Here is a 27865-nt window from a genome sequence, read left to right on the forward strand (position 1 = left end):
AAAAAACAACCGTACCTAAGGAGGGAAACCCCTAATGCAGGTGAGCTCAGCCCGGCTGTCGCGTTACAGATGTCACCCCACCAGGCTGTATCAAAACCAGAGTTTAATGTGCTCGAGCAACGCTGGCGACGAGGAATTGGATCGAACTGGATCCCAGCAGACGAAGCAGGCGGGTGCCGGCAGCAGCCACCCTGCCCGCTGCCTGCTCTTGGGGTCAGGCAGAGCCCAGCGAATCCCGGGAGGCTTTTCCCATTGCTTCCACTCCAGGCTTCGTTTCTGGGCAAGGGAGTGGGAAGAGGAGGAAGTTAATTAACTGGGCGATCGCAAACTGGGATCTCGGGCTTTCTCTACCAGCGTGCGACTAGCCCGAGAGCCAGTTGTGCTAGCCCCGCGGTTGCCATGCCAACGAGGATGCTAAATACAGCTCGATCTGGGTGGTTTTTTTAAAACCACAGCCCTCGGATGGTGTATTCAGGGCCAGGGAAGGAGCCCAGGCGTCCTGGCTCCCGCCCTGTCAGGTCAGGGATCCCCGTGAGACCACAAAGGAGGCACCCCCGGCTCCCCAAAACCCCAAGGGCACGGGAGAGGGAGCAGCGGTGCCTGGGGAGGGTGCATGCAAGCCCGGGGGGATGCGGCTCTGCCTCAGAGACCCGTCTCCATCTCCCCACGCAGCCCCTCTGTGCCCACCAGCGCCGTGCTAACAGGAGAAGGGGGCAGGCACGGCATCCTTGGCATCAGCCCCCCCAGGATTTAAAGCTCCCAGCCCCACTCCCAGCAGGCTGGGCTGCTCTCTCTGCCGAAAATGGGGACCCCCCTCCCCGGCCCCCCACTTTGCCCAGAGCTTGGATTTAAGCGGCAAGTTCTCTGCTTTCTGTTCCTATAGCAACTCCTGCCCACGCATGGGCTTGCCGTAGCATCGCATCCCGGCTGCCAGAACCCATCCCCGGCTGTAAAGGGAGCCATCGGCCCTCCCGGAGACCCCCGGCAGCCCCCCAAAAACCTTAAGGTCTTGGCAAAGGGTTTAGGGCCACGGTGGACGGATCCAGCCTCACCCCCAGGGTGGGATCTGGCGGTGCGGGAGGCAAAAGGAGAGCGAAGAAGTCTTCTCTACCGAAAAAGCCTACCTAGAGCCCCGCCGTTGGAGAGGGGCACGCTGCCGTCGGCCTCGGGGGCGCAGGCGTGGTGGTGTTTGGGCTTGGTGGTCTCCAGCCCGGCCAGCAGCGTCATGAAGTCAACGACGGTATCGATGTCCTGCTTGTTGGCGGTGGCTTCCCTCAAGGCACTGACAGCGTTGAGGCGGCCAAAGGAGGTCAGCTCGGAGATGTTGGCCCGGAGGAAGAGGAGGATGACGTTGAGGTCGTTGACGGGGCAGGTGAGCATCTTGCGGCTGAGGAGATCGAAGGCGGGCAGCATCTCGTAGACGGAGAGCAGCCCCTTGTCCCACTGGCAGAGCTGCAGGGCGTTGTAGACGACGACGGGTATGAGGAGGACGTAGACGCCGCCGATCGAGAGGCTGATGAGCTGGAAGATGGAGAAGAAGACGAGCTTGCAGGGGATGAGGGGGGGAATATGGGGCTCCGCCTGGAGCAGCCCCGTTTTGATGGAGCAGCTGAACTCATCCTGGAAGAAGATGTTGAGGTGGAGGAAGACCAGGTAGAGGCAGGTGGCAGCCAAGAACAAGAGCAGCAGCAGGTTCCTCAGGACGTAGATGAACACCAGGGAGTGGGCGTGCTGCTTGCAGGTGAGGTAGCGCTCCAGCAACGGGAACTCGAAATACCTCTCCCGGCGGGCCCTGGGGACAGAAGGGACACACCAGGGACTTAGAGCCACCCCCCAACCTGAGTCGCTCCACTGAAGTCCGTCCTGAACGCGGCCGCAGCCACAACGCCACGTGGAGGGACTTCAGAGGGACACGGTGACCAGTCGAGGCTTGCCCAGCGACCTCACCTCTCGTATTCCTCCCAGAATCGCTCCGGCTCGGCGCTGGCCTGCTGGACCTTCCTCATGTGCTGCACCAGGCGCACGGAGCGGTTGTAGGATTTGTCCAGCTCGTCGATGATGAAGAGGAGGTCGGAATGGAGGGCGGGGGTGGCCGCGTAACGCCACAGCAGGTAAGGCATGTACATGAGCACCGCCACCACCAGCAGCGAGTAGGGGAAGACCTGGGCAAAGGAGACAAGCGGGCGTTGAGCGGTGCGGAGCTGCCTCACCTCCGCTGCGCACCCAGGTGGGACCTGAGGGCACCCAGACGTGAGCTTGACCCATACCTTGAGAGCCCAGAGGGACTTGGTGATGGCCTGTCCCTCGGCGTCGAAGCCGTGGTGGAGGAGGGAGTCCCAGCAAGCCGTGTCGACGTAGGCGGACTGCTTCCCCGTGAAGTTGGTGGGAGAGAAGCAGCTGATCTGCGAGCCTAGGGTGAGGAGAAGGGCTGAACCTCAGCCACGAGGTCCGGCGAGCCCGGGCGAGCGCTCCGCAGCCAGGTGCCGATGCGTTACAGGAGGGTGATTACATCTAAGGCATCGCTTTGAATTACAAAAGGCTTTTTCACAGTCATTTTGTAGCCGTCCTTCCCCACCGCTGTGTTTTCCAGCAAGGACTTTTCCAGCGCTTCCCGAACACAAACCCTTTGAGCACGGCCGTGGGCACGCGGTGGGAGGAATGAAGAGACCGCCCAGAAACCAACCGGAGTCAAACCAAATCCCCAGGGGCAGCAGCGGGACGTCGGCCGAGGCCAGATTTAGCCTGAGGTCGCGATGCACCATCAATGCAACCCTCTGTGCTGCCCTCGCAAACCCCGGCGAGACGTATCCCCTAAACCGCCCTGCCGGCACCCTCCTCCTCGGAAACGACCCTGCGGCACCCAAAGGTGCTGGGGGCAAGCAGCTGAGGCGGGGCATTGATTCACCACCGGTCCTGGGGTTTAGCACGGCTGTTCCCGGGCTTTCCCAGCAACCAATAATCCATTAAAACCAATCAATAAGTATCCCCGAGAAAGAACAGTTCCTAAAACAGGATTTCCAGGCTGCCCTACCTCGGACCACGACCACGCCGGTGTGAACACGAGGGTTTTGCAGCGACAGCCGAACCACCACCAGCGATTGCCCGTGACCCGAAGATCCCTGTGGCAAAAGCCGCGACTCACCGGCAGAGAACTCCCGGGCGAAAGCCAGCGAGACGAGGAAGAGGGGCAGCCCCACGGTGACGAACTTCAGCAGGCGATCGCTCGGCAGCTCCAGCCGCAGGCCCTTGGCTCGGGAACCGCCGGGATCCGGGAGGAGAGCGTCGGAGAGCATGTACTCAGCAGCCGTGTGCGAGAGGGACATTTTTCTATCGAGGAAGAGAAGACGACGGCGACCGCTGCTGCTGCTCGGGGGCTCTGGTGTCGTCTGAGGCGTGACCGGCTCAAGGAACGATTTTGTAGGGCTGAAGGTATCGCTTGCCAAACGCTCCGTACCCAACGGCTGTAAATGACAGCTTAGACGGTGCGTTAAATCGACGGGTAATTACAGGAGGAAGCCTTTTCGCAAATAGCACGCCCCGAAATAGAAAAAAAAAATAGCAGCCGCAGCACCGGGCTGGGAAGGCAGCGTTCCTCCCCAGCCGCAGCCGCTCCCCGGCTCCTCGTGGTTTTACATCCCTCTCTCATAAGCAGATGTATTTCTGGCGGCGCTTTCGAGGGGCGTGGGGCTCCCCCAGCTATTTTCGCCCCGTGTGAGGAGCGGGGAGGCAGGGGACAGGGCATTACCCTACCGAAAAGCCCCAGCCAGGGACACGGTGGCCCCATGGGGTACAAAGAGCCCTTTCCTGCACCCAAACCAGCCGGAGGGGCTGGAGAAAGTCCTGCTGCCCAGCCCCAAGCTTCTGGGGACAGGCCAAGAGACACCAAACACTGGTGGCTGCAATTTTGAGGCAGAAAGTCAGCTGCGGTTCCACAGCTTTTCAATCTCTCCACTCGCCTCCCTCCCGGGGCACGGGGGAAGGAAGCTGGCTCCAAGGCAAGCTCCCGAGGGAGAAGGATCCCGGTAACAGGGCCTAGAAATATAAGCGACAGGGAAATCAGAAGGGGCGGTGGGATAGAAAAGATTCTCCCGGCAGCGTAGTCGCTCCCCAAAAACCCGTGCCGACACCTCTGGCAGCGCAGAGCGGGAGTCCCGGAGCTGCTTGGCCAAGCCAAGCAGAGGAACTCCCCACGCAGTCTCTCGGCACAGCAAAAAAACTCCACAGCCGCTGCCAAATTGCACTTTCGATGGATTTTTCAAATGAAGGGAGTCTCCACATTTGAACGCGGAGCGCCAGGATACAAGGGAGAGACAGCTAAACAGCTCTGGAGGGACGAGCGATGGCCCTCAAACCGCGAGGGACTGCACCCAGGCGTGATTAAACCTGCCCAGGGACCAAGATCCGCCTGGCCCGAGCACAGAGATACACGCAACCCTTCACCTCTGTGGGAACTGCATCTTTTATTGCTCAGAGACGAGTTCAAAACACGGATGGGACAAAGCCCAGTTTCTACCCAGCCTCGTTTGTCTGAACAAGAGGCTCTTCAGCATGCCCAGCCGCTTTTCTGCACCAAATCAGGGCAAGAAGCACACGCAGGTACCTGGTTTGAAGCCAGCAACACTGGTACCAACACAGGAGGTCTCTGGCAAGTGGCAGAGACCGTAGACTTCGTCACACCGCTGGCTCCAAGGCGGACACCGCTGCAGAGCGGCCGGACCCAGCACTACCACGTGCTGGAGATGAGGAGTTAGACGGTACCGCTCCCGTCCTGCCTCGTTAGTCGTTAGTGATGTCCAGCTCCAGCTTCTTCAGAGTCTTTTGGAAGAAGAGGGGCGGCTTGCAGACGAGGTCTAGCCGCTCGCCCAGGGGCAGGGAGAGCCGGTGGGCGTGGAGGTGGAGGGGGAGGTGGCGAGCCTTGCTCTGCACCAGCTTCAGCTTCTTCAAGGTGATTTCAGGAAGCTTCTGCGGCGAGGACAGAAAACATCCCTTCCACAAACCCATCTCTTCAGGTGGGACTTGAAAACCCCGGCCCAGGGGGAGCTGGGGGCACAAAGGGGCTGCCCGGCCCTGGATCGGGCTCTGGTAGCCCCCCCCGTCACAGGACCTGCCTTACCTGGGGTGCCAGCTTGCTCCAGTGCGAGTATTTGTGATCCCCCAGGATGGGGCACCCCAACCCATAGGCCAGGTGAACCCGGATCTGGTGCTTCACCCCTGAGGAGGGAAGGGAAGGGGAAGAGGAGAAACGTGACAACCAGCCATGCCAGGCCTCGGCTCCCACCTGCCACCCTCAGTGCCAGATAATCCCATGCCAAAATCACCAGCAGCCGGAGAGCAGTCTGGCAGCAAACCATCACCACAGGGTGGCTTATTCCCAGAGCCTTGGCCCAAAAAGGATTTCAGTCATGTCTAAGAATGAGTTCCCACTTCCAGCGCTGCTCTTGGCTGCAGAGCCGCACAGGAAGCAGATCCAGCAGCTGACACAACCCCGGGGACACGCGGCCAGGCCTCACCCGTGATGGGCTGGAGCTCCAGCAGAGAGCAGGCGGAAGAACGAGCCAGAAGGCGGTACCGCGTCACGGCGCTTTCGGCGTTGCGGTTCTTGCGGATTTTCACCACCTTCCCGTCCTCCGGAGACAGGCGATAGTTGGGGGCCAGCGTCATCTGAACGGTGGCGAGAGGGTGAGGCCGCAGGAAGGGGGGTGCCGGGGAGGGGGAGCACGAGGCCAGAACGGCGGCCGAGAGGACGTGCGGCTCACCTTGTAGTGCGACTGGTGGCTCCGCACCTCCTTCTCCACGATGGGGATCTCTACGATGCCCTCGGTGGGGTCTGGGTCCCCCAGGCTAATTGCCCTGGGGAGGGAAACCAGAGATCTGCGGGGTGTCGCTCCAGCAGGAAGGAAACCCTCCCCTCATCTCCTCTCTCCATGACCCAGCCCCGTAAAAAGATGCTCGAAGGAAGATAAGCAAACATCCACCGCTTCCGCAAAGCACCACGTCCCCACGCCCTGGTGACTGTCCCTTCACCCCTTCTTCAAACCCTCAAAGCTGCTTCTCCACCCAAACCGTTCCTACCAGTAGATCTTCTCCACCTGACGAGTTTTGAAGAGAAGACGGATCCTCTCCGCCACCTCCTTGCTCCGCGCCAGCACCATCACGCCCGTGGTCTCCTTATCCAGCCGGTGGCAGAGGTGGAGGGGTTCGGCTTTCATGTTCTCCAACATCTTGGCCAAAATCGGCAGCACGTCAGCAATACAATTCTTGATCCCGGGGCCACCTGTGTAACCCACAAGGCAAGGCAATCAGGGGAGACGTTCTCCTCCCCGTGTACCTTAAATTACCCCAAAACACGCGGTGAAGGCTGTGATCTAAAGGTGACAAACTCCCTGCGCCCCACCCTGGGAAGGAAAAGCTCGGCGCGGGGAGGACAGAGACAGAGGATCCCCCGTCAGCGCCACGGAGCCGTTTCCATTTCCCCCTCTATGGTATCGGGGGGGCCAGCTTTTCCTCACCGTGCACGGGAAGGCCGTAGGGTTTGTTGATCACCACAATCTCCTCGTTCTGGTACACGGTTCCCTGCTTGAGCACTTTGGCCAGGACGTTGGGGTGAACCTGCTGCAGCTGCTTGCTCAGCATGGCAAGTTCCCGGACCCGTCGCCGCACGGGGTCTTTGGGGATCTGAGGGGAGAACAAAACGCCATCGGTGGAGGACGAGCGGCTCTTGGCTGTTGCACAAAGCTCCTGCGTGACCTTCAGCGACTCGCTCGCCTTCCATCCGCTCCTGGCTTCACAGCGGTGTTTCTGAGGACTGTAATGCGCGCAGTCACTACGGAGACGAAGGCCGGGCGCTGTCCCCGCAACCCCACCCCATCACCCAGCTCGGTGGGATCTCCCTTCGCCACAAATCCTGCTCCAGATCCTCCCCCGCTGCCCGGGCGAGGCGGGGAGGGAAAACCCGCGGGCACGACGGTAACGCCGGCCCATCGCACCCACAGCCGGGCCGGGGGAACGTCCCGACCGGGCAGGGCGAGGGACCGGTCGCCCGGTCCCGTTCCGCTGCGCTCCACGTGTGTGCGCCCCAGCGACGCGGCGCACGCCGGGAAGGGGGGGCGCGGTGCACGCCGGGAGTTGTAGTCCCGCCCCTCAGGGCCCGGCCGGGCCGCGGCATCGCTCATCGCTCACCTCCCGCTTCTCCTCCTCGCTCTTCCGCGCCCGCAGCCGCTCCGCCAGCTTCTCAGCCCGCCGAGCCTCCGCCGCCGCCCGCCCGCTGCCGCAGGCGGTGCGCACCGCCCGGCCCAGGCCCGCGGCGGGCCGCCACCACCGCCGCAGCCCGCCGCTCGCCGCCGCCATCTTCCTTCCTCCTTCCCCTCTTTCCCCTTCCAACCAATGGCGGCGGCACGGAGGCGGTGCTTCAACCCTCCCGCCCAATCGGAAGGGGGTGGCCAGCCGAGCGACACCCACGCCGCCCAATAGCGGCGGCACCAAGGGCGGGCCTCGGGGGAGGGCCCCGCCCCCACCCGGCTGTTTAAACGCCGGCGACGGTTGCGGCCGGTAACGGTCGCGGTGGGAGGACGGGAGCAGCCAGGCCCTGTCAGGTACCGGGGGGGAAAAACATGTCAGAACCTTGTCAGGTACCGGGGGGGTGTGGACCTTGTGGGGAGGCCGAGCAGGTGGGCCCTAGCTGCCTCAGCCCAGTACAGCCCAGTATAGCCCAGTACAGCCCAGTACAGCCTCAGCAGACCCCCGCCCCAAGCCCCAGGGCCACCCCACAGTGAAGTGAGCGGCTCTGAGGGGACTGAGGCACCCCCCCCATCCCCTTCCAAACCAGGACACAGCAGCACTCTGCAAGACTTCTCAAAGCTTATAAAAATAGTACTAGAAAACTGCATTTTTTTTTTTCAATTAAAAAAAAAAAGCCAAGCAGGAAGCTGCCCTTCTCCCGCTGAGGCGACCCATCACTGTCACTCGATGTCTATGCAGACCCGCTTGGGAGGCTGCTCCGAGGTGTTGCTGCTCCCCAGGGCATCGCCGCGGTGGCTCCTCTTGGTTTCGGGGGGCTGCTCGTCTCCGTCCTCCCCCACCTCCAGGCCCCGGGGGGTTTCGATGCGGCCCCTCCGCACAAAGTGGCGGATGCGGGCCTCCAGCCCCTCGCACTTGGGGCGGGCCAGTAAAGGCTTGTAGGTGCGGGCTTTGACGCCTTCCACAAAGCCGCTGACCTGGCTGCGGAGCGGAGGCTTCGTATCTCCCCAGAGGATGGTCGTGCTGTTCCCTGGGCCTGTGATATAATTAAAAAAAATACCAGTGGTTTGAACAATCTATTTAATTACCCCTTTCCTTCATTCTTTTGTTTGTGGGTTGTTGTTTTTTAAACCAGTTACCCCCATCCCAAGGTATTGCCGCAAAACCATCCCTTACTTTTTCCAGTAGCCACGGGAGCAGCATCTAACCCTTGCAACATGTTACGTAGCACTTGAGTTTTGACTGCGTGGTTGGCCCAGAGCTGCTGTAGGTGAGTAACGTTGAACTCCTGCACTTCTCGGTCGTAGAGCCACTGAAGGTTTTCGAACTCGCAGTCGTACAGGACGAGAGGAAATTCGACTGCCATGCTAGGGAAAAGGAGAGAAGGCGTTACCTGTCGCTGTCTGGAGGGACGCTGTGACAAAAAAGGCTCGTGTGACAGCGCGTCGGCCTGTCCTTTCTGCCAAAACCAGCCCTGTCTTTTACAGAACTCCTTTTTCTGATAAAAACTGAATTAGTTTTAACCAAATACCAAGGACTAAGCCATCAAAAGCTTGTCCGAGAGCAAGAAAAATGCGATCCTTACGAATACCTCTCAGAGAGGCTGCTGGCAGCTTGCTTCCATATTGTGAGAGACTGCTTCGCAGGCTGGCAGAGAAGTGGCTTGCCAGCGGCACTTCGCACGCAGCCGTCGCTTTGAGAAGCGGCCCAGGAGGTTTTCCCGAGCTCTCCGTACCTGTACTGCGGTTTTCGGGGGTTCTTCTCCACATCCAGCAGCTCGTCGATGATCTCGGGGCTCTCCATCCTCTGGCCGATGAGGAAGAGGATCGCCATCATGCAGCGGACTTGGTGATACAGGAACGCCTGTCCCGTCACTTCAAACTGGCACAGACGGAAGGGATCCCACGGCCTGGTTTCTCCTCCTCTCTCCACCCACGTCACTCCGGCGCTGAGGATCGTTCTCTGGAAGTTGACCACCCCGTTGGCGACGTCCATTTTACACAGGTTACGGAAATCGTGGGTGCCCACGTACCTCTGGGCTGCGGCGTGCATGAGGGCCACGTCCAGGTCGGCGCAGGGGAAGAAGTAGCGGTAGGTCCTCTTGAGGCAGCTGAACCGGGCGCTGAAATCGGGCTCCACGGGGGCCCAGGCCAGCACCCGGATGTCAGGTGGGAGCACCCTGTTCAGAATATGGGTGTAGCGGAGCTCCTCCTCGCTTCTGCCTTCCGAGTCACCCTCGTGGCCATTTAGCTTCTTCCCCTCTGACAGGTTTGAGCGGAGATCTAGGGAAATCACCTGCAAAATGAGGAAAGCCAGGATTAGATCACAGATGGGCGTATTCGGCGTGTCAAGCCAAGTCTTCCTACACCACTGTGAAATAAATTCAGGATCTCCTACAGATGAAGGTGCCTTAAATCAAGCGATCTCACCACTCCTTCCTGCGGGTAAAGCTGCAAGTGCCTCTGCTAAGGTTCCTAGCAGATGCTACGGATTCCTTTAATAAAACAGAGAAAGTTGCAGACTGCCTACAGAGCACGGTCTCAAAATGGCTTCAACTTTAGTCACTGTTTTTAGGATATAATGTGCTTTTTGGGTTGTTTTTTTTTTTTTTCTGGAGGTGGTGACTTGAACCCAGTAACAGCCTCGCTATCTGGGAAACCTGATGTGAGAACAAGTTAATGAACGCCACGGGTGCCTGCGCACTTTAAATGGCACAAGAAAAGGCAGCCTATGCCCTTATTTCGTGCGGCTCATCTTGTGAAGGAGAGCAGACCGCTCACCCGAGCCAAAACCACCCCGGCAAGGCAACAGCTAAGCCAGCTCCACTTCCAGAGCCGGGAGGGAAGGAGAGACTGGCCTGACAGCGAAGCCATCGCGGCACAGCAAGGGCTGTGCTTTCCCCGACGGCTCAGCCAGCCTGATGGCTCCGTGCCCACCGAGCGGGCCGGCTGGCTCACCTCCCTCCAGCTCCCACTCCCACGCTCCCTTCCGCTAGCTGCGGTTCCCCTCAGACCCTTCTGCGCAGGAATTCAGCTGCCTGACTGTGCAGGAAGCTATCCAATTCTTGGATTTACTTTTTTTTTGTAGTGTTAGCGAGTTAAATCAGCTGAGAGGGCTCTGCCAAGCGCTGCAGTCGATGCAGGAAAAGCAACAAGTGCGCCTGTGGAGGAAGGGGCATCTCCCTTTTTTTGGCAGCGCTGAGCTATTGGGAAAGCTGCAGCCTCAAACGCATTTCATCGCCTCAAAACAGGCCCCTGGAACGAAAACTAGCGCTAATATGGAAAAAAACCAGCACTAATAAACACTTTGAGGGTCTAAAATCATCATTCCGCATGCAGGAAGGCATCGCCAGGCTCACTTTCAGATTTAAAAGCTGATGGCTTTTGAAAAAACAAATCCACCCTGTGCCGTCTTGGCTCGTCACTGTGGGACAGTTAATCCCACCGGATCTCCGTCCCACACAGGAGCCCAGAAATCTGGGAAAGCCCAGGGGGGACCCTGACCTGTCCAAAGGCACTGACTCCTTTGTCCGTCCGTCCGCAGCGGTGGTAGTTGGAGGTCTGTCTGTCATCTACCAGCCGCGTCTTCTTCAAGGCTTCAAACAGTTTCTCTTCGATGGTGTTGCTGGTGTTCTCCTGGCTGGCAAAACCCTGGTAGCCCCAGCCCAGGTAGGCGATCTTCAGTGCCACGTGTCTGCGGCCGTAGGCGCCAAAATCGAACGGCCGTTGCTGGCGTTTCTTGCCTTTCCCGGGGGCTGAAGGAGCCTCTCTTCTCCCACCGCCCTCCTTGTCCTCTTGGAGCTTCTCCTGCAGCCGCTTCACCTCCTCTTCCAGCTCCTGCACCCTCCTCAGGAGTTGGTCTTGATCGATAACCGTGCTCTCCTCGGCCATAGCCGCCCTCTCGGAGCCTTAATTAGTTGCTGGTAGCTCCTTGGGGTCTGCAGAGAAAGAAGGAAAGCGAGGCGGTTGCATTTTTGTGGTTTTTATTACACCTAGACGCTTGCTCTGTAAAATAATTGTTACCCGTGGAATAATTCTTTATTTTTTAACCCCTCAGTGTTCCTAGCAGAGCATGGGAAGGGCCAAGGGGGCTTAGCTCAGACAGCTTCATCTTACTCAAGTCTTTTTTTTTTTTTTTTTGCACTTTTTAATCACTCCCTTTCCCCCAGCCACCGCCGCCGCACAGTCGGATCTGCTCCGTCAGCCCAGGCGCGGCGGCAGCCCGTTTCCAGCTAGCCTTTTGCTATCTGCGCAGAGCCGTCACGGAGCCCTTTCCATTTTCGCACCGCGCTCAGCCAGCATCAACGCTTCAGGCAGCCCACTAACGGCTGCCATTCATCTCGCCGCGCCATCTGCTCCAACGTTTCGTAACGGCACGGTTAAAACTTGCATTTTTCCCATCCCGCTTCGCGGCATAAAGAGATCCTAAACCCGTGTAGCAAGTGGAAACGGCATCCGCATCCCTTTTCGCTGCAGGTTTACTGTAACCGGACTCAAACAGCCTTTGGGCTACGATAGCCAACATCTAAACACACCGCGCTGAGCCTTGTCCTCCTCTGCGGAAGTCAAAGACCCTCTCGGATGTCCCTCGATTAAATCCCGACTAGACAACATGCTTTTAAAAGAACAAGTACAAGGGGAAAATCATTAACACCTCTGCCTGGCGCTTACAAAGCAAACTGAATCCGCCCCGGGTTTGTCCATCATCCCGTTAGCGCTTTATATAGAACGTGATTAACTTCCACCTAGTTTTCAAGCAGGAATTTAGGGGTTGCATCAGAGTGGGCTTCGGGGCTTTATAACTGTGCTACGTTTCCATTTGCTGTAGGGAAAGAGCCTTCTGCTGGCGGCAGGAGGTTTAGCAGCGCAGCCGGTGCTCTGAGACCTCCATCTGATTAACCGCGACCTAAATCAACACCCGTGAACCCGAGAAATTGAGAGTCAGAGCCCCCTTTATGTCTTTAGCCAGCTCGAATGCGCTGCAAGAAATTAACTGTGGATTATTTTGCAGGATCCACCTGGTTTGGCGGAAATCATGGAGGAGGTGACGGGACCGGACAGGTATAGATGGGCCACTCCGGACGATGAGGAGCTGGCCCTGAGCCGGCTGTACGCCCGGCAAGGAGGCAGCGAGGAGCGGGCACGTCCCCGTGACGATCCCTACGCCGAGGCCTCCCTCCTTTTGGGGGTGCAGCCAGCCCTTCCTACACTTTCCGAGGATCGGAGGGGAACCAGGAGGTTGGTAATGAAAAGGAAGGTGCTGAGGCGCAGACCCGACGGAGGAGTAGAGGTCTCCGACGAGTCGGTGACCAGCGAGCCGGAGAGCGATGCCGAGGTTTGGAGCCTGAGGCAGAAAATGCTTCAGCTAAGGACCGGTCCGGAAGACAGCATCTCCGAGGGGGAAATCGAGACGAGCAGCAGCTCTCTCGATGAATCCCCTTACCGGTGGCCCCGTGGGGACAGTCCCCCCTTTCTCCTCGGGGATTTTGGGAGCCGGAGCTCTCCCGCTTCTCACTACACCGCTGCAGCGGAACAACCCAAGTCCTTCATTCCTCCACGGTTTGAGCCGCTGGGACGTAACCGGGGAAAAACCGACCGAGTGGCCAAATATTTTGAATATAAACGAGAATGGGAAAAATTCCCGATCCCGGGGGAGGATCAGCGGCAAGAACTGCGCTGGGGCATCCGGGAGCAGATGCTCTGCAAGCCCGAGCTCCCCAGCAAGCCGCAGCACCTCTACGTCCCAAACACTTACGCCGTGCCGACCGAAAAAAAGAGAGCTGCCCTGCGCTGGGAGGTGCGCTGGGACCTGGCCAAGGGCCTCGTCCCCCGAAAAAACACCTCCTCCTAGTTTCCCAAAGCCCCGCTCCACACCGACAATCTTTTCACCGCGCGCACGCCACTCTCCCGAGTCCTCTTTTCCTCCTCCAAATCCTCAATAATTTGTGAAAATTCCCCCGTTTGTGGTTGGTTGTTTTTTTTTTTGTTTGTTTGTTTTTTTTTTTTTTTTTTTTTTGCAATTTCAAGCAGGTTAAATTCTGGTATGAAAACTGTACCCAGCGCCTCGCGTCATTAAATGGGCTGGGTAAAACATCCCTGCTTCCCGACGGCATCGTGCCAAGCTTCCTTCCGAGTTCCGATGGGAATGCGCGGGGAGCAGGCACCGAAAAACCACGCAGCCTGCGAGACCGTTCCCAATATCGGGAGAAATAAGAATGTAACGAGCCTGGCCATTTTAGGTTTTTTTTGGGGGGGGGGGGGAGGTTGGCACATAATTGCCCCCGGATTGTCATGCGAGCTGTTAAGATGGTTTTATTTACGGTGTCTCGGCAATATCTTTCTTTAATAAAGCGTGTGGAAAGATTTCAGTTCTGTGGGTTAATTAGAAATGACTCCTAAACCCCTCGGTCGACGTCCGTTATTCTAGATTTATCTTTACACCACCAAACCCTTGGTTCCCCTTGCCTTATTTTACCTCATTTTTTAAAAATAAATGAGCTTTAGGATGATGTGAAGGTTATATTGTTGTTGTTGTTATTAATTTTTTCCCAGGTGTCGGGATGCACTGACAATTTCACAGCCCTCGTGCCGGAAAATGCCTTGAAGCCGCGGCGGGGCGAGCGGCTGGGGAGGCTCCGAAGGAGGCTGAAAAGGTCCCCGAAACCAGGTGATGGTTTGGGCTCCCCCCAGATCCCCTCTGGAGGGGAGCGGAGGGGTGATGCGGGGTGGGGGACAAGGGGGCTGGGGACACACACACACACGCTTTCTGCCAGCTCGGGGACCCTGCAGTCACCCCACTTTGGGGGGGTTCTGACACCCCAGCATGGTGGGGGGCCCCTGACTCTCCAGCACCCATTGAACCCCCCCGATAAGGGTGTCTCCGCCCCCCAGGAACCCCCCAAAACCCCACGGGGGACAGTGCTACCACCCTAGGGCGTCCCTGCTCCTCCAGCCCGCCGGGACTCCCCCCCTCCCCCCGCAAAACCCTATGGGGACCAGTGCTGGCACCCTATAGCGTCCCTGTGCGCAGCAGGGGACCCTCCCCGCCCCACAGGGTCCCTGTCCCCAGCACCCCAGGGGCCCCACCACCCTATGGGGGGTCCAGCACCCCAGGGACCGCCCCCCACCCCATGGGGGGGGTGTCCAGCACCCCAGGGACCCCCCGAAACCCCCCGGGGGCCAGCGCCACCACCCGAGGGGGTCCCTGCTCCTCCAGCCCGCCGGGTCCCCCGCTGGCCCCGCAGCCCAGGGCTCGGGCAGCGGGCAGCGGGCCGGGCCGGCCCTACCTGCGGGTCGCTGCCGGGGCCGGAGCCGATGCGGTGCCGGTACCGGTGCCCCGGAAGCGCCCGCCCCGCCCGGTGCTCCCATATCCGGGAGCCGCGGTCCGCCCGCCCGCTGGGGGGCGCCACCCTCATGAATATTCATGAGCCAGGCGCCATGGCTGAGGCGGGGGACAGCGGCGGCTGGCCGGGGCGGGTGGGGACCGGGCCGGGCCTTCTCCTCCTTCCCCGGGGCTTCAGCCCCTTCCCCGCGCCCCCCACCCGTAACGGCCGCCTCTCCCCCCGCAGCTCCCCGGGCTGTGCCCCTCGCCGCGCCGCCGGGACCCCTCTGTGCGCCGCCGGGGTAAGGGGAGGCCTCGGCCCCCGCCTCAGGGAGGGCCCCCGGCCCGGGCCTCGGCCTCAGACACCCCCCCACACCCCCACCCTCCGTTTCTCCGCCCTCAGCAGGCCGCGGCGATGAGGAGGAGAAGGAGGAGGACGAAGACGACAGAGGTGGGTCCCTGCGCCTCGGTGCGCGGCCCCCGGGGCCTTCCCTTGAAGCAGGCGGGGGAAACTGAGGCAGGGAGCGGGGCAGTTGGGTGCTGAGGGGGTTCTGCGGCTTGCCACGCTCGTTACTGGCCAATTACGTACGGGTCTTAGCGGTGTCTGGGGTCCCCAAGGGTGGAGGTGGCTGGAGACCCCTGTATTTGGGGGAAGGGGGAGAGACTTCTGATAAAAAGTCATTTTTTTTTAACGAGTTTCTGCCTTTCCCAGTGGACTCGGCGGAAACCTCCCTGCTGAACAAGCTGATCCGCACGTCCCTCGTGGAGTCCAGCCACCACGTGGAGATCCTGCAGCAGGACCCCAGCTCCCCGCTCTTCTCCGTCAAAACCTTCGAAGAGCTGCCCCTGTGAGTCGCCAGCGGCCCCCGGCCCGGCAAAGCACGAGAGCCGCCGTCGTTCGTCAAACGGGCCCTTTTTAACGCTTTTTTTTTTTTTACAGGAAAAAGGAGCTCTTGCAGGCAATTTACATCACGGGCTTCAACAGACCGTCCAAAATCCAGGAGACGGCTCTGCCGATCATGCTGGCCTATCCGTGAGTAGTAACGCCACGCGGCTGAGCCCCGGCTCCCTCGAGGCATCCCCGGCGTGCCGCTAAGCAGCCTTTGCCTTGCAGGCCCCAAAATCTGATTGCCCAGAGCCAGTCAGGGACAGGGAAAACGGCAGCTTTTGTCTTGGCGATGTTGAGCAGAGTTAATGCCGCTGAGAAATACCCGCAGGTAACGTAGGAAAGGGAAAGCTGATGCAGGAGGGGTTCGCCCAAGCCCTCGAGACACGGCCTGGGGGCAGAGCTCTGGTTTTTGTCCCCGTCTCTGTACGATTTTATCTGCTGGAGGGGGGACGATAAACCCCCAGGTACCGTCGCGGCAGCAGGTAGGACAGAAAGCGTGATGCCTGCTAAAGGCAGGTACTTTTACTTGCTAGCAGCAGATTAAGCCAGGCTTTAGACATCCTGGAACTGAAATTTTGAAAAGCAACTGCAGAGACTGCTGGTTTTCTGCTGGCTTAAACGCCCCCGCCAGCCCCAGTCACCTCTCTGCACGCAGAGTCAGTTCTGCGAGCTGGTCGCTGCGATTTAAAGCCTCTCGTCTCAAGCGCACGGGGTGATTTAAGCAGTTGCTTTAAAGCTGGCTGCAAAAACAAAGTGCCCCGTGCTTCAGGAGACAAATTTCCCCCTCAAAAATAGCTACAGCGACTTCTTTCTGCCTACGTGCCTCGAGCTGTGCTGCGTTCCCCGCTCCCTAACCTCCCAGTGTGACCGACTACCCGATCCCCCTGTGCTTTTGAGGGACTTCAGCGGTGTGGGATTTTCCTGCGCTCTTCTTTCCGTCCCTTCGAAATACCTCGTCGTCTGCCCGGTGTATCCCATCCCGCGAGCGCCCTCGGCTTTTAAACGAGGCGTTTCTCACCTGACAGCTCTCTTCTCTCCCCCCAAGTGCCTCTGCTTGGCTCCCACCTACGAGCTGGCCCTGCAGATCGGGCGGGTGATCGAGACCATCGGGCGGTTTTGCGCTGACATCAAGGTGACGTACGCTGTCCGGGGAAACCGAGGTGAGTCTGGTCCTGCCGAGCAGAGCTACCGGCGCTGCGACGGGAGCGTTAAGTGAGTATAGGGATCCTCTCGTAAAGCCTTGAGCTACCGGGAGCCGCACAGATCTCCGGGAAGGTTCATAAAATAGCGTCTGTGTTCCCCTCTCCTGCTAAGGAGTCTTTTTCACGACCGCTGGCCGCTTCCAGACTCTCTCCTTCCCATGTGGGGCTGGTTTCCACCTCCCTGAGGCTGTAGGGAAGCGTCAGCCCTGCTTGCAGTTTTAGTCTCAAGCCTCACTTTGCGATGACCCCCTCAAAGAATCTGAGATAACCAAGGGAAAAAGGCACTCGAGCAGCAGAAACGCGTCGTGTTTGGACGCAGTCGGGTGCCATTTCCCTCCCTTGCAGTTCTGCAGGGCACCGCTGTGGAGGAGCAGATCGTCATCGGGACGCCGGGGACGATGCTGGACTGGTGTTTCAAGTGGAGAGTCATAGACGTGAAGAAGATCAACATGTTTGTGCTGGACGAAGCCGACATCATGATCGACACGCAGGGCCTCTCCTATCAAAGCATTCGCATTCAGAGGCGAGTATTCCCGACGGCTGGCGTCCCACTTCCCTGGTTTTTCCCCTCTTTGCTCGGCTTTGAGGGAATCGGTCGCCGAACGAGCTGAATCAGCAGCGAGAGAGCGTCCCTGTGATGTCGAGGGTGCTCGCCGCTGCGAGAATCGGCTTTCGCGCGTCAGCGGGCTCTGACCTGCTCAGTCCAGGGATCCGGCTTCCCGCAAAACCGCAGCCCTGAGACACACGGGGAGACTTGTCTCTCGCTCCCCTTTCCTTTGAGCCGTTACGGCCCTTGGGTTGGGTTCCCTTTCTGTTGAAGGCGACACAAAATCAGCTTAAATCAACTTCTTTTTTTTTTTCTTCTAATGAGTACATCTGGGCACCGGGCTGCTCTTCCTGGGCTGACGAGTCCTTTTTCTCCACTCCAGGGCTTTACCCAAGGGCTGCCAGATGCTGCTGTTCTCAGCCACCTTCAAGGAAACCGTGCGGGCGTTCGCCGTGCAAATAATCTCCAACCCCATCGTGATAAAGCTGCGCGAGGAAGAGCTCACCCTGAGCAACATCAGGCAGTACTTCTTTGTGTGCAGGAGCCGGGAGGAGAAGTACAGAGCCCTCTGCAACATCTACGGCAGCGTCACCATCGGCCAGGCGATGATCTTCTGCCAGGTAAAGCGGCTCAGCTTGCCCAGGGAGACGGACGCGTTTGCAGTCAGCGATAACCGGAATGGTTTGTTTTACAGTATGGATGGGGGGGGCGGGGCTCCTCCCAGCACCCTCAAAATCAGGGAGCGGACCCCCAGCAGGGGTGGGGAACGTTTGCCAGCACTTAAAGGCAGCTTTTAAAAGCGTTTTTTAACAAAAGTCTCTCCTACCATTTGGGACCGCCTTTGCCTGGCTTCCACAGCCACCAGCGGACGGAAAACACGCTCTGTTTCCTTCCCCTTTTGCGCTGCGTGTCCTGGCAGAGGCTTCTCGCTCGTCCGCATGGTTTTTGCCTTACTTTGAGGTGTTAAAAAGCGCCGGGAGCTCCCTCGAAAGGAGCAGGGGACTCGGGAGGGGAGAAAAAATAATCGGTGAAGAGTTGCCTGGGAGCGAGCGGAGCGATGGCAGAGCTGCGGCGAAACCTCAGCCCGCCTCTCCCCGCGCGTCCAGACTCGGAGGAGCGCGGACTGGCTGTCGGTGGAGATGAGCCAGGACGGGCACCAGGTGGCCATCCTGACGGCGGAGCTGACGGTAGCCCAGCGGGCCAACGTCATCCAGCGCTTTCGCGACGGCAAGGAGAAGGTCCTCATCGCCACCAACGTCTGCGCTAGAGGTACCTCCGGAAAACCCAGCGCCCCTTGCCTTTCCCATGGCGTGAAACGCGCTTCCCGGCCTCTGGTTCTGCTGGTGGCGGCGTGGGCTCGAGCAAGGGCTCCTGTGGGGCGAGGTGATCCCTTTCCATTTTTTTTTGTTTTTTTCAGGGATCGACGTGCAGCAGGTCACCATCGTGGTGAACTTCAGCCTCCCCACCGATCAGAACAACCAGCCGGATTTCGAGACCTACCTCCACCGCATCGGCCGAACGGGACGCTTTGGGAAGAAGGGCATCGCCTTCAGCATGGTGGAAAGCCAGAACCTGGGGCTCGTGCAGATGATAGAGGAGCATTTCCGTGAGTACCCGCACGTACCCGCCTCTCCGGCAGGCGGTTTTGGGACCGGTGATCCCCCTCCGCCTCGTTCCCACCTGCAAACGGACCTTGTTGGGCTGCTCTTCTCCCCGGGGCTCATCCCGCTCGGCACAGGCGACGGGTGCAGCTTGCCTTTCACCCCCTCACCCTCTTGGGGTTGGTTTTATTTTTCCTTAGCAGCCAAATTTTCAGAGACACAGCCTAGGAGGGTGCGCGTGACGTGCAAGGGACGTTCCAAGAACCCAGGATGCCTCAACACCTCTTTTTTTTTTTCCCCTCCTTCAGGCATTTTATCTGCCTTTACCCTGCAAATCCCTGTCCCGGGGGAGCTGGTGCCCCGGCTGGGCTCAGCCCTGGCTGTGGGAGAGGAGCCGGCAGCTGAAATCACGCAGGTCTTTCCTGACCGCAAATCGATTGGCAGTCGTAAACGTCCAAGAGGATTTTCACGGGATTTGCAAGATGCCGTGGCTGAACCGGTGGCTCTTCAAATCCCCGTGCCTGTTTTCCCTGTGATTTTTAGGGAAAAGAAGGTTATCGAAACGAAAAACCACATCCCTTCCTCAGCTTTGTCCTCAGAGCTGCTGAACTGTCTTGGCAGCTTGTCCTTTAAGTTTACAAACCAAACGAGCCCGCGGCAGACACTTGGCAGAGCAGACACGAGCCAGAGAGTCTGGCGAAGATTTATTTTTTTTTAATTTTTTTTCCGAGCAGCGGAAAAAGCGTCGGACAACTGCGATGAGCAGCTTTAATAACCACGAGGTGGATGAGTCCGACCGCAGCCACGGCCACAATCAGCCAAAGGAGCCCGGTGCGGGATTTCCACGGGATGAAAATCCGAGCGGAGGAACTCCCAGCCAACTCCTCTGGCTTTTTAATGCCGTGACGTTGCGATTCGAGTGCCGGGGTTGCTTGACGAGGATAACGAACCATCCCCGTCCCGCATCGCTTCGGAGGTGGGAGCAGAGAGCGGGCACGCATCTGGAAACCTAACCCGACTCACCGCTTCTCGCTTGGGCCGCCTCTTTGCTTTCTTAGCGGCCTCGTCTTGGCCGCTGCCCTTCGTCCAGTTCCCGCTGTGCTTTCTCCGAGTTTATTTGACTATCGCTCGAAGGCCGCAGAGCGGAAACACTACACCGAGCGCTTCGGGGAGCTTTCCAGCCCGCGCCTGTGCGTGCAGCGGCACAAACACCGGCTCGTGGCGGGGCTGGGTTCTGTTTTTTTTACCTGGTTGTGCCAAACACTGACAAATTTTTGTGGTGTTTTTTTTTTTTTCCCTTCCTACAGAGACCAAGATCAAGCAGCTGGACCCGGACGATATGGACGAGCTCGAGAAGCTTGAAAACTGAGCGAGGAGCGGGGATTTTGGTTCCGAATTCTGGTTCAAAAAGGGAGGAAAAGTTACAGGGAAAAATCTCCCAGTTCTCTCATAACTTCCTAAAGCTGTTCGGTTTTGTTGCGATGTTTTAGGAGAAGATGGGGCCGGGGGGAACCCTTAGACCCAGTGATTATTGTCCTTGGTTTTAGTCCTTGTTCTCTCTCTGAGGATTTCATAGCCGTGACGTTGCGCGGCTCGAGGAATCCCCTGAGGGGCTTAACCCGGGGTAGTGTTCCTCAAAAATGGCTCTAGGGGCGCTCGGAGTGGTCAGAAAACAGATAAATTTGGATAACTGGCCCCCAAAAAATCAGCTGCTCGTCTCTAGGCAGCAGCAGCAGCGGGCGGCGTTTCTGCTAGCAAAATCTGGGAGAAAACTTGAATAAGGGAAAAAAAAAAAAAAAATCAGGAGAAAGGAGCGAGTTATAAAAGAAAAAGAACCGGTCTCGCTAGATGGCAGCAGGAATCCGCCGCTGCCGTCCCAGCTCCCGTCGGGGACGCGAAGGGCGAGCGTTTGGGGTCACGCCAGTGGAGGGGACAGAGAGGTTGGACCTCGGGGGCGTGTTTGTGTCCCCAGAGGGTTTATCCCTCCGTTACCGCCAAGCTAATTCAATAAAAGGGCGTTACTGGTAGCATCGGGGCGGCGGCGCTCCTCCTTTGCCAGCCTCCCTTGAAATTTATCACTTCTTTTACCTGCAGCAGGATTTTTGTGAGGTCAGAGCGCTGGCCGTGGCGGCGGTTGCCGGCTCTGCTCCCCTCGCTTCGGCTTTTTGAATTCCTTTCCAAACCCGACCTGTGCGAGCAGGAAAACGCGACCGGAGACGGCTGGCAGCGGCTGGAAGTGGGGAGCGAAGCTTCACCCCGCCTCTGCAACCCCCCCCGCTGCCCGGCTTTAACCCATTTTGGGCTTTTCGAGCCCAAAAGCCTCTTTGCAGGTAGTCTCACGTTCAGCGTGAAGGCTGTCGGGTTTGTTAACGAGCAATTCGTTCTAATTAAAGAATCGCCGAGGCGGGGGAGGAGAGATGGCAGGTTTGCTGCGTGCTTTGGCCGTGTCGCCGGATCCCCCCGCCGCGCCGGCTGGCACCACGCAGGCTTTAAAGCTGGGCCGACGCCGGAAAATCGTTATATTTGGGAATCTTTATAATATTTTTATTATATTTTTTTTTAATCAGCGCCCCGAGCTGCTTCCCTGCCCTGCCAAAGCTCCCCCACAGTGGGACCCCCACCCCAGGGGCCGGGAAAGACGCTGGCCCGTGAAAAAAAAAACCAAACAAATTCGGGGAGAATTTTGGGCAAATGCCCTGTTTTGAGGGGAATTTCAGCTGCCGGGCTGCATCCTGCCACCTCCTGAGCTTGATTTGCTCCGGATGCTGCCCGGTCCGTTCCCCCCCATCACCCGCACCCCAAAATCCTCCCGCTGGGGTCCTCCAGCTCCCCCCCCCCCCCCGGCATTGCATTACAGCGTTGCCGCCCCCCATGAATGTTTGATGGGCCGGGGCGCGGCGGAGAGCGGGAGATGAAATATCAAACCCCGCTCGCCGCCGAGCGCCCGGCTTCCCCCGGCTCCCCAACCCCGTGTTTTCAGTCGGGGGGGGGGGTAGCCGGCAGGTTTATAAATAATTAAGGGTTAATCAGGGCCGGGCTTAATTCCCCAGGGGTAACCGGAGAGGAGGTTGGGGCGGAGAGCGCAGCCCTGCTTCTTCGGCGTCCCGCCGAGGGGCTCGGTGCCGGACATGGCGCCATGGAGCGCGGCCGGGCACCGCTGCCGCGTTGGAGGGGGCCCTGGATCCTCTGCCTGCTGCCGGCGCTGGCGGGGGGTGAGCACAGCTCTGACGTGCGTGTGTCCCCCCCGCAGACCCCCCAAATTTTCCCCAGGGAGGTGAGCGGGGGCGAGCAGAGGCCTGACCGACTCGCCGCACCTCTGGGCCAGGTCAGCCGCTGGCAGCCGGCGAGGCGGCCTACGAGGAGCGGACGGTGACGGGGGTACGGGGCCGGGCGGTGGAGCTGAGCTGCGGGCCGGCGGTATCGGCGCCGCCGGCGGTGGTTTTCTGGAGCTTTGCGGCACCGGCGGGGGGCTCGGGGCCACCGCGGGCCGTGGCGGTGGGCTCGGGCCCGGAGGTGGCGGTGGCCCCCGGCGCGGGGACGCTGGGCCGGGTGACCCTGCGCAACGGGACGCTGGAGCTGCGGGAGCTGCGGGCGGCCGCCCAGGGCCGCTTCCTCTGCCAGGGGCTCTTCCCCGAGCCCGGCCGGCTCCGCGTGGGCTACGCCGCCGTCCTCCTGCGCGTCCTGGGTGAGCCGCCGGCCCGCGTCCTCCCCGGGGGGGCAACTAGCCACGGACCGGCCCGCCTCGCATTCCCCTGGCTCGCGGGGAAGCGTCCCCTTCGCCCACGAGCCAGTAGAGTCTTTCACTGGCCAACGTAGCGTGCTAGTGGCCGATGAAGCAACCCACTAGCCAGGAAAGGGCCCCGCTAGTCAATGAAGCATGCTGCTAGCCAGTGCAGAGTCCCGCTAGCCAAGGTCGTGGCCCCTAGCCAGGGAAATGCCCCACTAGCCAACAGAGAGCCCCACTAGTCAGTGAAGCATGCCAGTAGCCAATGTAGTGCCCCACTAGCCAGTGTAGCACCTCACTAGCCAGCAAAGCACCCTGCTTGCCAACGTAGCACCCCACTAGTTAGCAAAGCACCCCACTAGCCAACATAGCATGCCACTAGCCAATGTAGTGCCGCGCTAGCCAACTTAGCACCCCCACTAGCCAAAATAACTCTCCATTAGCCAGCATGGCTGGTGAGCCAATGAAGTGCCCCATTAGCCAAAGTAGAGGCCCAGTAGCCAGCAAAGCACCCCACTGGCCAACACAGCAGCTCACTAGCCAAAGTAGCATACCACTAGCCAATTAACTCCCCTGCCTCCAGCCAATGTAGTGCCCCACTAGCCAATGTAGCACCCCACTGGCCAACATAGCGCCCTACTAGTCAACATAGCACCCCGCTAGCCAATATAGCAGCCCACTAGCCACCCTCACCTCCTCACCCTGGCCAACCCAGCATCCCATAACTGGTCTCATTAGCCCACGCACGGCTGGTCCAGCTAGTCCCTGGGCCCACAGCCAGGACACCCCCTCACTAGCCATCCCGCTAGCCCACTAGCCAATATATGGGCTGGGCTGGAGCGCTCACCCCCGGGTGGGACGGGAGGGGTTGGGGGGCCCCCAGCAAGGGGCCAGCAGCTTCGGGGGCCGCTGACGGCTCGGTGCCCCCAGTGCCCGTCTCCAAGCCCTTCGTGCGGCCGACGGCGGCGGCGGCGGCGGAGGGGGCGGCGGTGGCCCTGACGTGCGCCGTGCGGGAGGGGACGGAGCCGCTGAGCTTCTCCTGGCAGCACCGGCAGCCCCGGGGGGGTCCCTCAGCCGCCCCCGCGGGGCTGGGGGGCGCCGGGGCAGAGCTGCGCCTGACGCCCGCCAACCGCAGCCACGCCGGCTGGTACGCCTGCACCGTGCGCAACGAGGTCAACAACCGGACCAGCGAGCCCGTCTACCTGGACGTCGTCTGTGAGTGCCCGGGGCTCGGTCCCGCCGCCCGGGGGGGCTGCGCCAAGGTGGGGGCCTCGGGCATCCGCTGTGGGGCCACCCTCGGGGCTGAAGATGCCACCGTGGCACGCCCATGGCCACCAAGCGCCCTGCCACCGTGGTACGTCCATAGGTACCATGGTACATCCACGGGCACCGCGCACCCTGCCGCTGCGATGCCTCCGTGGCCACCGTGGCAGGTCCATAGCCACCGTGCACCCTGCCACTGTGATGCCTCCATGGCCACCGTGGTATGTCCATGGCCACCATGATGCCTCCATGGCCAACAAACATATTGCCACCATGATCCATCCATGGCCACCATGCACTATGCCACTGTGATGCCTCCATAGCCACCATGGCAGGTCCATGGCTACCATGCACCATGCCACTGTGATGCCTCCATAGCCACCATGGTATGTCCATGGCCACCAGGGTATGTCCATGGCCAACAAGCATTCTACCACCATGATGCATCCGTGGCCACCAGGGTATGTCCATGGCCACCAAGCATTCTACCACCACGATGCTTCCATGGCCACCAGGGTATGTCCATGGCCAACAAGCATGCTGCCACCATGATGCATCTGTGGCCCCCATAACATGTCCATGGCCACCATGCACCTTGCTACCACAGTACCTCCATGGCCACCGTGCACCGTGGCACATCCATGGCCACCAAGCACCATGCCACTATGGTGTGTCCGTGGCCACCATACACCGTGCCACCTCCACAGCCAGCACGGTGCGCCTATGCCCACCGTGCACCACGGCATACCCATGGCCACCAAGCACCATGCCACCACGGTGCCTCCGTGGCCATCATAGTGCCTCCGTGGCCACCACGCACCATGCTGCGTTCACAACCACCACGGTGCGCCCTTTCTAAGGAGGCTTCACAGCCTGGTTTCCCACCAGTGGGAGGATGCTCCAGAGAGAACCGCGTCCCCTCTGTGGGGACATCCCGGTGGCTAAGGGTCCCCATGTCACCACAGATGGCCCCGACGAGCCGGCCATCAGCGTGGAGCCCTTCTCCCCCGAACAGGGGGGCTTCTCGGCGGGCGAGCGGGAGGACGTGGTGCTGAGCTGCCTGGCTCCCTCCAACCCCCCCAGCCGCTACGTCTGGCTCCACAACGGTTCCCAGGTCCACACCGGCCAGACCTACGTCATCGCCGCCATCGCCCGCGCCCAGGCGGGCACCTACACCTGCCTGGCCGAGAACACCCACCTCCAAACCCGCACCCAGGCCACCATCGTCCTCACCGTCTACTGTAAGTAACCCCGGGGAGGGGGTGGCCCGGTGGGTCCCCCCCCGGGGCGAGATGGACCAACACGGCTCCCCGGTGAGAACGGCGTGGGTGCGAGGGGCAATTTGGGTGGGGGGTGAAAGCAGGGTGGGGACCACCCCACCCCACCCCAGCGCTGATGGTCTTCTGCAGATCCACCAGCCGGGAGCCCCAGCTGCTCTGCCCTGGCCACCGGTGACCGGCGGGACGTGGCCCTGCGGTGCCGCTGGCTGGGGGGCTTCCCCCCGGCACGGCTGCGCTGGGTGGGCCCTGGGCCCCCCCAGGAGGAGGAGGAGGAGAAGGAGGAAGAGGGGACGATGGGGTTGAGTTTTTCCATGGCCACCAGCATCCAGCCAGGGGCGGCCACCAGGAACGGCAGCTCCTTCTCCTGCCTGGCCTCCCACCCTGCGCTGCCGCAGGGGGCTGTGTGCGGGACCACCCTGTGTGAGTGCGGACGGGTCCCCCCCTAAAAAAAGAATCCCTTCCTGCCCCCCCCTTGGCACGGCAGCGCTGCGGTGACCCCGCGCCATGGCCACACCAAGGCGATGCTGCCTTTGCTCCAAAATGGGGGTCCCCACGGCCCAGCCGGGGTGCAAAGCCCCCCCACGCCCTGGGGGGGTGTCTCCTTTTTGGGGGGGGGGACACGCTTCGGCACAGCATCACGCTACGCCTCTCCGTCCCGCAGGGGTCCCGGCCGGCGGCCCCTCCTGCGCGGCAGCGGCCACCAAGGGCGACGAGTACGTGGTGCTGCGGTGCCGGTGGGAGGGGGGCACGCCGCCCGTCACCCTGCGCTGGCGCGACGGCGGGGGCCAGGCCTTGGGGGACCCCTCGCCCTCCGCCACCGTCCTGGTGCTGAGCGCCGACGGCAGCCTGGGGGGCCGGGATTTCGTCTGCGCGGCCGCCCACCCGCTACGGGCCACCAGCGCCGAGTGTCACCTCCGGCTGGGTAAGCCGGCTCGGTCCCCGGGTGCCCTCACCGTGCCACGGCGGGGTTGCACGTCCCTGCCGGCTGCGTCCCCCCCCCCGCTTCTCGCCGCGCAGAGGTGCCCGAGCTGGAGACGGAGAGGAGCGAGGTGGCGGTGCTGGAGGGCGGCGAGGCGCGGTTGGCGTGCCGGCGGGGCAGCGGCGGTGCCCATCTTGGTGCCGCCGTGGTTTGGTACGACCCTAAGGAGCGGGAGGTGACGCCGGGGTTGGCCAAGTACCGGTTGGAGCGGGGAGAAGCGTGGGTCAACCTCACCGTCCGGGATGCCGAGTGGCCGGGGGACGGCGGGATCTACCGCTGCACCGCAGCCAACGCCGCGGGCACCGCCAGCCTCCCCGTCCGCCTCCGCGTGGAGCGTGAGTCCTGGGAAGGGTGGGGGGGCCCCCAGGGTGGGCTTGGCGGGAGGAGCCCCCTCCTACCGGGGGCCATCTCGCCGCAGGGTACCCGGCCCCCCCCAACGTCACCATCAGCAAGCTGCGGTACACGCGGGCGCGCACCGAGGTGCGGCTGGAGTGGCGGACGCAGGGTGCCGGCAACCTCACCGGCTTCGTGGTACAGCGACGGCAAGCCAAGAAACCCCCCCCGCGGGCGGCCGGCCCCTGGGAAACGGCTGCCAGCGACATCGAGCCCCACTCCCGCGACCGGCGCCTGGGGGGGCTGGACCCGGCCGTGGTCTACGCTTTCCGCGTCCTGGCCGTCAACCACCGGACGGCCGGGCACCCCTCCGAGGTGCAGACGCCAGGTGAAGTGGGGGGGACGCTGCTCTGTGTGGGCAGAGCCGGGTTTGAGTGGAGAAGGGCGACGTTTGCACGCCCACGGAGCTGAGGAGCCGAGTGGGAGCAGCCGTCAGTAGGTTTCAGAGTGAACGGGCACAGGCTCCCACCTCCCTCCGCCTTTCTGGGCTCTGCCAGGCCTTGTGCTGGGGACGCCTGCTGCCTGCCACGCTCCCTCCTCTCCCTCTGCGTAGCTCACACATGGGTGCCTCGTTACCTTAATTACCCCGGGGGGGGGGACAGACAGGCTGACAAACCCCGCTCTCTTCCAGCCGAGCCTCCCTTCGAGGCCTACCCGGCGGTGACGGGGGCAGCGGTGGCAGGGATGCTGGTGGCCACCGCGGCATCGCTCCTGGCCGTGCGCTGCGTCGCCCGCCACAGGGACGCCCTCCCACGTGAGTGCCAGGGGCTCGGTGGGGCCGCAGCAGGACCCCAGGCGCCCATGCCTCACGTCCGTCTGTCTGTCCCCAGGGCTGCACGACCTGCTCTTCCGCACGTGAGTGCCCCACAGCCCCTCGCCCCAGCGCTCCAGCACCAGTGAGAGTCCCACAGTGTCCCCCCCCGCAGGGCTGGTCCCGGCGCCCAGGAGCCCATCGGCACGCCGGAGGATGCCGAAACAGCCGCAAGCAGGGAGGATGGAGCAGTACCGGCACCGGCACACCCCAGCACAGCAGCAGGTAACAGCACCCACGGGGCAAACCGAGGGCTGAGCCACCCACGCCGGTGACCCGGGACCTACCCGGTGTCACCAGGGGCTCTCCCACCCCTTGCAGAGCCGCTCTCGGCACCGCCGGATGCCACCGACGACCCACCGGTTAACGTCACCATCACCGTGACAGCAACGCCGTGACCCCTCCGGCTTTTCCTCTCGTATTTCCCTTTCTTCCCCTCGTATTTCCCTTTCTTCCCCTCGTATTTCCCTTTCTTCCCCTCGTATTTCCCTTTCTTCCCCTTGTTTCGCAGCACAGGACGGCAGCGCCCGCCTGTGCCGCAGCCCGCTCTTCCCTCCGCATTAATAAAGCCGGGAAGGGTGGACGCGTCTCCCTCGCCTCAGCTCCTGCGATGCTGCTGA

The 27865-nt window shown here is 61.0% G+C and overlaps 6 protein-coding genes across 11 annotated transcripts; 3 read left to right on the forward strand and 3 right to left on the reverse strand.

Moving 5' to 3' along the window:
• Positions 1 to 86: 86 nt before the first annotated feature.
• On the reverse strand, positions 87 to 4304 carry PANX3 (pannexin 3). Its single transcript, XM_072884521.1, has 5 exons — positions 3143 to 4304; positions 2268 to 2410; positions 1948 to 2162; positions 1125 to 1792; positions 87 to 276 (listed from the first exon to the last, which is right to left on the reverse strand). Exons 1-5 carry the CDS (start codon positions 3321 to 3323, stop codon positions 215 to 217), a joined length of 1269 nt encoding a protein of 422 aa, XP_072740622.1. The 5' UTR covers positions 3324 to 4304; the 3' UTR covers positions 87 to 214.
• A 137-nt stretch (positions 4305 to 4441) lies between these two features.
• RPUSD4 (RNA pseudouridine synthase D4) lies at positions 4442 to 7384 on the reverse strand. Of its 3 annotated transcripts, none has more exons than XM_072884523.1 (7): positions 7180 to 7384; positions 6510 to 6675; positions 6073 to 6274; positions 5757 to 5850; positions 5511 to 5661; positions 5114 to 5211; positions 4442 to 4986 (listed from the first exon to the last, which is right to left on the reverse strand). In XM_072884523.1, exons 1-7 carry the CDS (start codon positions 7345 to 7347, stop codon positions 4777 to 4779), a joined length of 1089 nt encoding a protein of 362 aa, XP_072740624.1. In that variant the 5' UTR covers positions 7348 to 7384; the 3' UTR covers positions 4442 to 4776. The 3 variants fall into 3 exon arrangements, with proteins under 3 accessions (XP_072740624.1, XP_072740625.1, XP_072740626.1); XM_072884524.1 differs by having other exon boundaries at positions 4442 to 4962; positions 7180 to 7378; XM_072884525.1 differs by lacking the exon at positions 7180 to 7384 and adding an exon at positions 6766 to 7083.
• An 84-nt stretch (positions 7385 to 7468) lies between these two features.
• On the forward strand, positions 7469 to 13484 carry HYLS1 (HYLS1 centriolar and ciliogenesis associated). 3 transcript variants are annotated; one of them, XM_072884526.1, is made up of 3 exons: positions 7521 to 7592; positions 8422 to 8506; positions 12247 to 13484. In XM_072884526.1, the coding sequence occupies exon 3, from the start codon at positions 12271 to 12273 to the stop codon at positions 13084 to 13086; it is 816 nt and encodes a 271-aa protein (XP_072740627.1). In that variant the 5' UTR covers positions 7521 to 7592; positions 8422 to 8506; positions 12247 to 12270; the 3' UTR covers positions 13087 to 13484. The 3 variants fall into 3 exon arrangements, with proteins under 3 accessions (XP_072740629.1, XP_072740627.1, XP_072740628.1); XM_072884527.1 differs by having other exon boundaries at positions 7558 to 7592; positions 8372 to 8506; XM_072884528.1 differs by lacking the exon at positions 8422 to 8506 and having other exon boundaries at positions 7469 to 7592.
• PUS3 (pseudouridine synthase 3) lies at positions 7858 to 14601 on the reverse strand. Its single transcript, XM_072884520.1, has 5 exons — positions 14522 to 14601; positions 10740 to 11173; positions 8972 to 9531; positions 8413 to 8603; positions 7858 to 8272 (listed from the first exon to the last, which is right to left on the reverse strand). Exons 2-5 carry the CDS (start codon positions 11124 to 11126, stop codon positions 7959 to 7961), a joined length of 1452 nt encoding a protein of 483 aa, XP_072740621.1. The 5' UTR covers positions 11127 to 11173; positions 14522 to 14601; the 3' UTR covers positions 7858 to 7958.
• A 675-nt stretch (positions 14602 to 15276) lies between these two features.
• Positions 15277 to 21211, forward strand: DDX25 (DEAD-box helicase 25). 2 transcript variants are annotated; one of them, XM_072884698.1, is made up of 9 exons: positions 15277 to 15404; positions 15497 to 15589; positions 15671 to 15773; positions 16491 to 16605; positions 16993 to 17170; positions 17577 to 17814; positions 18301 to 18463; positions 18612 to 18800; positions 20103 to 21211. In XM_072884698.1, exons 2-9 carry the CDS (start codon positions 15576 to 15578, stop codon positions 20162 to 20164), a joined length of 1062 nt encoding a protein of 353 aa, XP_072740799.1. In that variant the 5' UTR covers positions 15277 to 15404; positions 15497 to 15575; the 3' UTR covers positions 20165 to 21211. The 2 variants fall into 2 exon arrangements, with proteins under 2 accessions (XP_072740799.1, XP_072740798.1); XM_072884697.1 differs by lacking the exons at positions 15277 to 15404; positions 15497 to 15589; positions 15671 to 15773; positions 16491 to 16605; positions 20103 to 21211 and adding an exon at positions 19104 to 20095 and having other exon boundaries at positions 16661 to 17170.
• A 653-nt stretch (positions 21212 to 21864) lies between these two features.
• On the forward strand, positions 21865 to 27658 carry VSIG10L2 (V-set and immunoglobulin domain containing 10 like 2). The gene is given in 13 exon segments (XM_072884611.1): positions 21865 to 22007; positions 22121 to 22480; positions 23450 to 23734; positions 24748 to 25023; positions 25192 to 25482; positions 25724 to 25998; positions 26000 to 26028; positions 26030 to 26376; positions 26460 to 26762; positions 27066 to 27188; positions 27265 to 27289; positions 27346 to 27470; positions 27546 to 27658. Coding segments are annotated over 13 exon segments (2613 nt in total). The 5' UTR covers positions 21865 to 21931; the 3' UTR covers positions 27644 to 27658.
• Positions 27659 to 27865: the final 207 nt, after the last annotated feature.

The sequence above is a fragment of the Ciconia boyciana genome, chromosome 20 (genome assembly GCF_034638445.1).
Source record: "Ciconia boyciana chromosome 20, ASM3463844v1, whole genome shotgun sequence".
Lineage (NCBI taxonomy): Eukaryota > Metazoa > Chordata > Aves > Ciconiiformes > Ciconiidae > Ciconia > Ciconia boyciana.